We start from the raw sequence: 8920 nt of genomic DNA, 5'->3' as shown, positions 1-8920 counted from the left end.
GCGGGGGGCGCGGGCCGGCCGCCGTCGTCCTCGTCCTCAGCGAGCCCGGCAGGCGCCCGGCATGCCCGGCGCCCCGCGGTGCCCGGAGCCGCGCGGGTGCCGGGATGCGGCCGGCGGTGGCGGGGGGCTGGCGGGCAGGGGGGACGCCCCGCGGGGCAGCTCCGAGGAGGGGCGGCCGGCTCCTGTCCCGCGCGGCTCCGCGGGGTCCTGCGAGGTGTCCGAGCAGAGCGGGGTGAGCCGGAGCCAGGTCACCCCGCGGGACGCGGTGCACCCACCCCGCGCACGCACTGGCCCCACGGGCACTGCACACGCCCCCGCTGGCCCCACAGGCACCGCCCGTGCCCCCCACGCACCCGCCGGCCAGGGGCACCCCAGGGGCCGCGCCCCGCTCCGCGCCCCGCAGGCACCCCCTTGGCAAGGGGCACGTCGGCAAGGCTGGGCGCAGGCAGGGCGCAGGGGGAGCCTGCAGCCCTCTGACCGCCCACCTCGTCCGCCGTCCCTGCACCCAACGCACCCTCCGGGCACCTGCCCACCCCGCTGGGCGATGCCCCCGAGCGGCTCTGCCAGCCCCCGCCCCGGCTCGTCCCCTCCAGGAGCAGCCGCCGGGCTCTGCCCAGCTCTCATCAGCGGGGGCTCGCGGTGGAGCGGCTCCGGCTCGTGCCAAGGCGATGCCCAGCCCCGCCGCGGAGGCGATGCCGCCTGGCCAAAGTTTCCTGGCAAAGTCATGCCGAGCCCTGCCCTTCCCCGGCACATGGCTCCGGCGGGCATCATCCCCTCCCCGGCGCCACGGGCGCCCGCTGGCACCGCGGCAGGGGGGACGCCAGCCCCCCGCCCTGCCCGGCCGGCCCTGCTCACCTGGTGCCCGGCGGCCTCGCGGCAGCTCCGCACGCGCCGGGGCCGCGGGCTCAGCAGGCCGGCGTGCCAGCCGGAGCCGGTGTGCCAGCCGGAGCTGCCGCGCCGCCTGCCACCTCCACACAACTGACTCAAGCTGCAGTTCAGGAGCGGAGCCCTAAGAGGGAGACTACAAGCTCCGTTAACCACCTCGCTGCCGGCGCCGGAGCAGAGCCCGGCTGCGGGCGCCGGGGCTGAGCCGGACCCCCGGCCCCAGGGGTGCAGGGCCGTCCGTGCCCGCCGGGTCCCGGGGGCCCCGTCCCCTCGCGTCCATGGCCGACGGCGCGGCGTGGCACGGCTGGCCCTGTCTCGGGGATGGAGCACCCCGAAGCCGCCGTGCGGCCCCCCTTGTGCCTGCATCTTCCCAGAGCACCCTGTCCCCAGCACGCCTGCACCCAGCCGTGGGCCCTGGGCCCCGAGAGCCCCCGGCCCCCTCCCCTGGGCACCCGCGCCCCTCGCAGGCACACATCACTCCAGCGCTGCGGCGCTGTCAGATCAGCTTTTTGAAGGATGATGCAATTAGCCCATATTTGGAGGCATTAAAATGCAGATAGGGCTAATGAGCGTGGAGAGCACTGCGGGGACCCGGGCTTTGGGAGCTAATCCACCAGCCTGTGTGGCAGAAATAGGCCACCCTCGCTCCCCGCGCCAGCCCCGCAGCAGGCAGCACGGGCCGGTGCGCTCAGCGGCTCCTCACCGGCCCCACGGCACGGCCCAGCTGGGCCGGGGCAGCTGGGCCCGTGCAGGGAGCCAGGATTCGCCCTTCTGTTGGAGCAACCTCAGGCTCACGCAGCAGCGCCGGGGCCGGGGGCTGCAGCCCGCAGCGCTGCCCCTGCTCCAGAGCCCTTCGCGGCGTGCAGTTCCCCACTTCCCGGCACAGGACTGCTAACGAATACAAATTACTCAATTTTCCTGGCATGGGTGATTGCAACCCAGCCCCAGATCTGATTAGCCAGCAAAGGGGCCGTGCGAGCGCTCCCCCGGGGACGCCGCGCCACGGGCATCGCCCCGCGACCGTCCATCCTGCTCAGCCCCGCGTCGGACTCCGGCCCTGGGGCGTGCAGGGACACGGCCTCAGGGCAGCACCGGGGCTGGCCAGAGCTCCCTGCCCACTTCTCCAGCACCCCCAGGGAAGGGCTGTGCTCTGGGACCACCGGCTTAAGGGTTTGTCTGAAGAGCTCCAGGGGCTGAGCAGGAGCAGGGAGAGCCCAGGGCAGCCGCTTCCCGCCCCGCCGGTGCCCAGGGCGGCACAGTGCAGGATCAGGACTCTGCTCCACCCAGTGGCAAGCGGGAGCAAGCACAGCCCACGCCCGAGGGATCGCGCCGTGCTTTCCCCCGCGCCCCTCGGGAACCTGGAAGCGGGACACCCGCAGCCAAGGGCCGCGCCGCGCGCGGGCATCGCGCACAGGCGGCCCAAAGCGCAGCAGCCGGCACCCTGCTCTCCCGCGGTAGCCGGTACCGCATCGCCTGAGTGCGGTGAGCCATCTGCCGACAACGCTTTAGGCTGACCGGGGAGAGCAGGTCACGGCTCCAGCCGAGGCCCCCGCTCACCTCGGCCCCGGCTGGGCGGTGAGAGTCACTGCAAAACCCGCGGCTCCCTAGCCGGGGCACGCGGGGCTGCCGAAGCACGCCGAGCGCCCAAGGACGACGCGGCCCGCCGACATCCCACCTTTCACGGCAGAGCTAGCTGCTCTGCCTCACGAGGAGCCACGTGCAGAAACACTCGCTCACCCGGCAGCGAGGTGAGAAGCGGGTGAAACGAAGCCAGCTCGTTACTGAGGCCGCAGCTCCGGAAAGCCTCGCGCCTCTCCTTTCTAGCTCTACCAGGCTGGTTAAATGCCGCACTTAAAGCTAGTGCCGTGCCTCGAACGCAACGCTGGCCGAGGTGTCTGTCACCACGTACATCCCCTCGAATGCCAGAGCCAAGCAAGTAACAGCCCCCATTTCCTCAGAAACCACCTAGTCCAGTCACACATCCCACCAACCCCCCAGCTTCTGGGAAAAGGCAAGCACGCAGCATGGAAGTTTCCAGGAACACAAGGGGCTTCCCAGAGAGGAAGGCCTGGGTACAACCGTCTGGATACAGTGCCACAGCTCAGCTGAGCTGCCCTTTGCAGGGGGGGAAGCCCGTGCTCTACCTCAGCAGACAAAGCAAACAAGCCTCCCTGAAGGGAGCCGCACAAGGCCACGGGGAAGGTGTCTGTTTATTCACTTGCTGCTTTCACAGAAACTTCGAGTCCGTAATCACAGCAAGCGAAACTTCTCGTCTCTAAACAGCAGCTCCCCCAGACTGCGCCCGTCTACGCGTAGCTGCCCACGACCTGCACCAACAAACCGCCTGTGAGCTCCCGTGCAGCGTGGACACGCTGCAGCACAGCACACAGGGAACCAGAGCGCCAAATTCTCTGTCCCTTCTACATTTGCCCTAAGACGACACCACACACCGTTACGTTTCTAGGTTTTTTTATTGACAGTTCTAGGGAGAACAGTTCATTTCTTCTTCTCCACATCCTGCTCTGCAGCTTCTTTGGCACGTTTAGCACGAATTCCAAAGAGTCGGGCGTTTGCCCGGGCCATACGCAAGCTGGCAAAGGCCTTGAAGTTCTTCTCTTCTTCTGAGATAACGCGGGCCTTCTCCCTTTTGAAAACCTAGTGGGAGCAAGAGCCAGACAGTCAGACTATGTATCAGAAGCTCCCAGAGAAGACAGTATTTATAAGGCTTAACACAATTATTATCACTAAATGGTTTTACACTGGCTCCAGGATGCCATTAAGAATACAGAATTTATGCAATCTACAGGCCCTGCCCTTATCATCACTCCGCCAGACACCTCCTTTCAACCAGTTCCTAATTTTCCAGTGCACATCAGCACAAGAGCAGAACGCAAAGCAAAATCTTATTCAGGTTTGTGCACCACAATCAACACCACCGTTCAGAAGCAGCAGCAAGGGTTTTGAGATAGAAACAACAATCTTGCCCTGCCCAGGCTGTCACGCTGCAAGCTGCCAGCGTGCACCCCTCCGCCACTGCAAATGGCAACACAGAAGTGTTCCAGTTTCAGCAGTGGCACAAGCTCCTTTGCAAAGATCTAGGTGGATAAATTTCCCTTCTGCCTGGAGGACACAACACTGAGCACACACTTGCGCTGTAGATGCTCAGTCAGCATGAGTTTTAACCTGAGGGGTTAACAGCGGTCTGGCAATTTTGGTGGATTTTGGTGCAAGTTTCACTTTGGCCTTCTCTGGACTGTCTACACAGCTACGCTTCTCCCACAGTTATTTCAGGGTAAAATAGAATATACAATTATTCCCAGCCAACAGATCATCTCAAATACCCTAACGTAGCTTCTGGGTATAGAGGAAAGCTCCGGTCACCACAGGTCACAACTTCAGGACACTCTGAGCAGGTAAGAATTTTAGTGAAGCTCCAAATAGTTTTTTGCAGTCTAGTTTCTCGAAGTTGCATAGCAAACAGATCAAATTATACTCCTGGCAAACATAATGACAAATCTGACCTGTTCTTGGAGTATTTTGATCTAGGATTGGAACTGTCTGAAGACAGCATCCCTTAAGTGTAGAGTAATGAGAAGAGAGTCTCCTCCACCAAGTTTGAGTCTCAACTACATCCCGCAAAACACACAATTTGAAGCCACACTTACGTTCCTGATTGGCATAACTGGTCCGGACAGCTGAGTTGCCATCTTGAGTTCCTCAGCCTGCATATCAAGAGAGAAAAAAAACATTATTGTCAGAAGTTTCAAAAAAAGCATCTGTTAAAGTAGTACTTAAAACTTTTCAGTCTAGTACCTAGATTAAAGGCTGCCTTGTACAGAGGTACCTAGCTTAAACGCATTGCTAACTATCAGAGATTTAAAACACTGACTGGTAAAAAATGTAGCATTTCACAAGTGCAGCTGTAAGAAAGTATCTGATACAGACATTTTTGTCTGGCTAGCAGTCAGCGTGGATCCAGCCAGTTTTGCCAGCTGGAAAAGTGTTGAAAATTATTATGTCATTTTTAGTTTGACTACTTTATGTATTCCACAACAATTCCACCTAAGGCTAATTTCAGTTTCTTATATGAATATGGAATTGCACAAAAATGAAAAAATCAACTACTTAGTTTTAAGTTTAAACTACAAAGTTCAAATAAAAAAAATGAAAGGGAAAAATCTGACTCTACTAGTATTGAAATTGGACTGAAGCATGCAAGCTGAAAATCATGCTGAATTTAAGTTACAAGTTGCACTGCTAGCCAACGTAAAACCGGAACAGAGTGAGTTTGGAAAGTTTTATATGCTTTTCAGCAGTTTGGAAACATCTATTTTATATTCAAGTGCACCCAGATGCACATACCAACCTTCTCAGGAAGTTCAGACTACAGATTGTCCTGAATAAAGGAGATCACTGTCATCAAAAATAGTTTTGACTTCAGAATTCTCATGTCCATACTTCTGCCAGTCCCACAGGTCAGATGAAAAGGAGCACCCCTCTCTACTTAAAAACCATTACACTGACATGTTCAGCGAAACTACTATGTTCAATCAGGGAACAGAAGATGCCAAAACCCCTTCCTTGCTCTGTTCTGGAAAGTAATCCAAGATGCCTCTGTGGACTGTGCTACAGTTAAGCTCAGGACTGACAGACTCTCCTGAAGACTGAAGGTCAACCTCAACACACTACCTCTCGCTTCAGTATTTGTACATCCCATAGGAATGGGAACCCCATAGGATTTTTCAGACAGCAAGAACAGACAAGGAAAGCCAACTCTGGATCTTGTTGAGATTTCAGCGAGAAACATTTTGTAAATCAACAGCAACAATCTTCACAGAACGAACTTATTCACTCTATTTCACTAAGTTACGCAATTGGAAAAAAGTTTGCACCTGTCTTCTGTACCTTTTCTGTGCAATACTTACCACAACAGAACAGGCATTCCAGACGGACTTCTCAGCTACTCTGACAACTTTTGCTTCATGAATTAAAATTCAGCTGGTTAGGCAAAGATCAAAGCATCCCAGGGACATGCCACTCCAAGCATCGCTATGCTCCGTGTAGTCCAAAGCAGCTCATAACACAGCAGACTGCTGTAGAAACCTGTTCTCCTGACGCCCTGTCCTGTACTGCACTCAGACTTCCTACGCATACGTGCATGAGCAACGAGGCTGCCCTCCTGGAAAAAGGCTCCTCCCATCTTTTTAAAAACTTTATGCTCTGAAAAGCATCTGAGAACACTTTTTGACTGCATACCAAAGCATTAAGAGGACAAGCTAACAAACAAACCTCTGCAAAAATTATCTGAAACCAATTCCATGAAGTATTTTCAACAATCAAGAACTTACAGAACTGTCTCCTTTCTTAGGTGCAGAAGGCTTCCGTGGGAAGAGGATAAGCTTGGAGCGGTACTCCTTCAGTCGCTGCACGTTGGCTTGCAGGGACTCTGTAGACTTGTTGCGTCGCCTGGGATCCACTGAGATTCCAATAGTCCGGGCAAACTTTTTGTTAATGCCAGCTAGCTAAAAAAAAAATTACGCAGTGTCAATATTCAAGAATGCCTAATGCCACTGTGCTCCTGAAGGGAGCCACTTTGGTCATCAGCCAGAGAAGGCTTCAAAGGCAGTCACCACAGACTGCAGAGAGTCCGGAGGAAGCGTCACCATCCGACCCTGCGGTCCACCAGCAGCACTGAGGTCTGGCAAAGACACTGAACTATGTCACAGGTAAGATATATACAACAAAGCGTCCTTCAGCAGTTGAAGTATCTCATGGATCTTATACTACGTAGTTTTTGCAGCTGAATTCTCCCAAGACAGGAAAGTGCAACCCCAGAGCTGATTACGAGTGGGATGTTTACGCTCTGATATACGCTAGCCAAAAATTTATCAAGTTGAGATGTAAATGACTGGATAACTGAAGGGGATCAAAAGTCCCCTTTACAGACAGTCCATTTTAAAAAGTAATCTTAAAAAAAATCTTTTTGTTTAAAAGATAGAAATTATTTATGCACCATTTTGGTTTTCATTAGTTTTCAAACAGTAGTGGAACACAAAGTAACGAAGTATTTAGCATTGAGAAGAACGAATTTACTGCTTCAATGCACTAATGCCACTGTTACGAATGTTTTAATTAGATACCAAACACACAAGAGGAGACAGTGGATACCAGCTGCCAGCAAATATTAACATTTATTCCTACCCACTGTGTGGGAATATGTGGTGGATTCTCCAGGCCACCATGATCCAACATTTAGTAGCTCAGCAGCTAAGAAGCATCTATGAGAAGACCTCAGAGGAGTCCTTCCTGAAGCAAAGTGAAGGCACTGAAAGCTTCCCACAGTTTTTAAGTACTGCTAAGCCAACTCATAGCTACGGCATGAAAAACTCAGTAGGATAGCTATGTGTCTTAACATAATATCCTTGACTTCCATCAGAAATGAGCTGATCACGGTCTACTTGTTCTTCAGCACATATAGGGTCACACACATACAAATCTCACAACATTTAGTCTATGTTTCACAAGGAAACAAAAACGTTTAACAAAAACCTATTAGAGATTTTTTTTTTTTTTAAGAAAGGAAGTTTGAGTCTTAATTAAGGATCTGCCAAAATCCAATTTCAACCGAATTGTTAAACTGACACTCTGACCATACAGACTGATATTTACTTTTCAAAGCAGCCATTCATTTTGATACACACTATTCCTTCTCCATCCTACAGTTACAAAGAAAAGGGTATACAAAAACACTAGTTTTACCCTTTGTAGGCAACAAACCCCTAGGTAAATTATGTTTCAGCCAGCTTGAGCATATCCTGACACCAGCTACTTACACATTGCCTACACACAGAACAAGAGGAAAGGACAAGTGAGCTCCAGCTCTGCTCCCTGAGGAAAACAGAACTCAACCAAGTCACAATTTATGTTTACAACTCTGTAAATAAATCAGCTTTAAGACATCAGAACACACCACCCAAATGCACACACTGGCTTCAGGATTAATCCTCTGTACTTACTTTAAGCTCTTCTAGGCTGAAGCCTCTACCAGCACGAACTTTTGTGTGGTACCTAATAGTAGGGCACCTCACGATAGGCCGGATGGGTCCCGCTACAGGACGTGGAGCGATGCGGCGAGCCTTTGCTTGACGGGCCTTCCTCCTGGAAGGGGACAGCAATCATAGGAAAGTGTTTCTGCCAGATCTGTCACGTACAAAAAACAGCCGAGCTCCCTCCAGAGCGGCACCTGCTCCTCAGGGATCTCTGAGGAGCAAACTCAGCGCTGGCCTAACAGCTGAGACAAACTGATTTCTGCTTCTATGCAGCTGCAGCCATCAGATGTACAAGGGTTCAAGGAAATCATCAACGTGTGGTACAGCGATTCCGGAGACGTCTCATCACTTGACTGCAGCTGTCGCTACGCGCACTAAGGCCAAACTCCGGCCGGGTACAGCGCAGCCGGCAAGCACCCTCGCCCTTCCCTAAAGGGAGCCTGGGAACAGCCTGCGCTAAACCGGCGGCTCTTCGGGGCGCGGAACGGCCGCGCGCACGACGAGGGGCCGATCCCCGCGGCGGGGCGGCGGCCGCGGGGCGCTCACTCACCTGCGGATCTTCCGGGCGGGCTGGTTGAACCAGGTGGCCACTCGCCGCTGCCAGTCCTTGTGGAAGTGCGGCTTCAGGATCATGCCATTGCGGCTCGGCGCCATGGCTGCTCAGGCCTGCGGACACGGGCACGGCCGTGAGGGCCGCGGCGGCCCCTGCGCCCCATCCCGCGGCCTCCGAGCCCGCCACCCCCGCACCAGCCCCACCAGGGCCCCCGAGCCCCCCATCCGGGCCCGGCCCGCAGCGCCGGGCTCCGCGCGGGGCCCTGGGCGCGGCCCGGCCCGGGACGCGACCGCCGCCGGCGGATGGCGGCGGATGAAGCCCCCTCCCGGCCGCGGCGGCGCCCCGACTCACCTCCCGCCACCGAAAATGGCCGACCGGAAAAGGAAGCGGCACCGCCGAGCACGCTGGGATAACAGGCGCGGCGGCCAATGAG

The 8920-nt window shown here is 55.4% G+C and overlaps 1 protein-coding gene and 1 non-coding gene across 2 annotated transcripts; both read right to left on the bottom strand.

Moving 5' to 3' along the window:
* Positions 1 to 3337: 3337 nt before the first annotated feature.
* On the bottom strand, positions 3338 to 8909 carry RPL13 (ribosomal protein L13). Its single transcript, XM_062586095.1, has 6 exons — positions 8839 to 8909; positions 8485 to 8600; positions 7902 to 8043; positions 6234 to 6407; positions 4551 to 4607; positions 3338 to 3540 (listed from the first exon to the last, which is right to left on the bottom strand). The coding sequence occupies exons 2-6, from the start codon at positions 8586 to 8588 to the stop codon at positions 3382 to 3384; spliced, it is 636 nt and encodes a 211-aa protein (XP_062442079.1). The 5' UTR covers positions 8589 to 8600; positions 8839 to 8909; the 3' UTR covers positions 3338 to 3381.
* LOC134146472 (small nucleolar RNA MBII-202) lies at positions 8202 to 8281 on the bottom strand. The gene has a single exon (XR_009959851.1). It is a non-coding gene; the product is annotated as a small nucleolar RNA MBII-202 (small nucleolar RNA).
* Positions 8910 to 8920: the final 11 nt, after the last annotated feature.

Source organism: Rhea pennata, chromosome 13 (assembly GCF_028389875.1).
Source record: "Rhea pennata isolate bPtePen1 chromosome 13, bPtePen1.pri, whole genome shotgun sequence".
In the NCBI taxonomy this organism is placed as follows: Eukaryota; Metazoa; Chordata; class Aves; order Rheiformes; family Rheidae; genus Rhea; species Rhea pennata.
The sequence above is the reverse complement of the archived record's forward strand: the minus strand, read 5'-3'. Positions and strand labels throughout refer to the sequence as shown.

What these genes read in the sequence shown, in the direction of transcription:
- RPL13 (XM_062586095.1), bottom strand. Translation starts at nt 8,588, where the DNA reads ATGGCGCCGAGCCGCAATGGCATGATCCTGAAGCCGCACTTCCACAAG. An exon ending in CTAAGAAAGGAGACAGTTCT is followed by an intron (nt 4,608 to 6,233) that starts GTAAGTTCTTGA and finishes CTTGATATGCAG; the next exon opens with GCTGAGGAACTCAAGATGGC. An exon ending in CAGTTATGCCAATCAGGAAC is followed by an intron (nt 3,541 to 4,550) that starts GTAAGTGTGGCT and finishes TGCTCCCACTAG; the next exon opens with GTTTTCAAAAGGGAGAAGGC.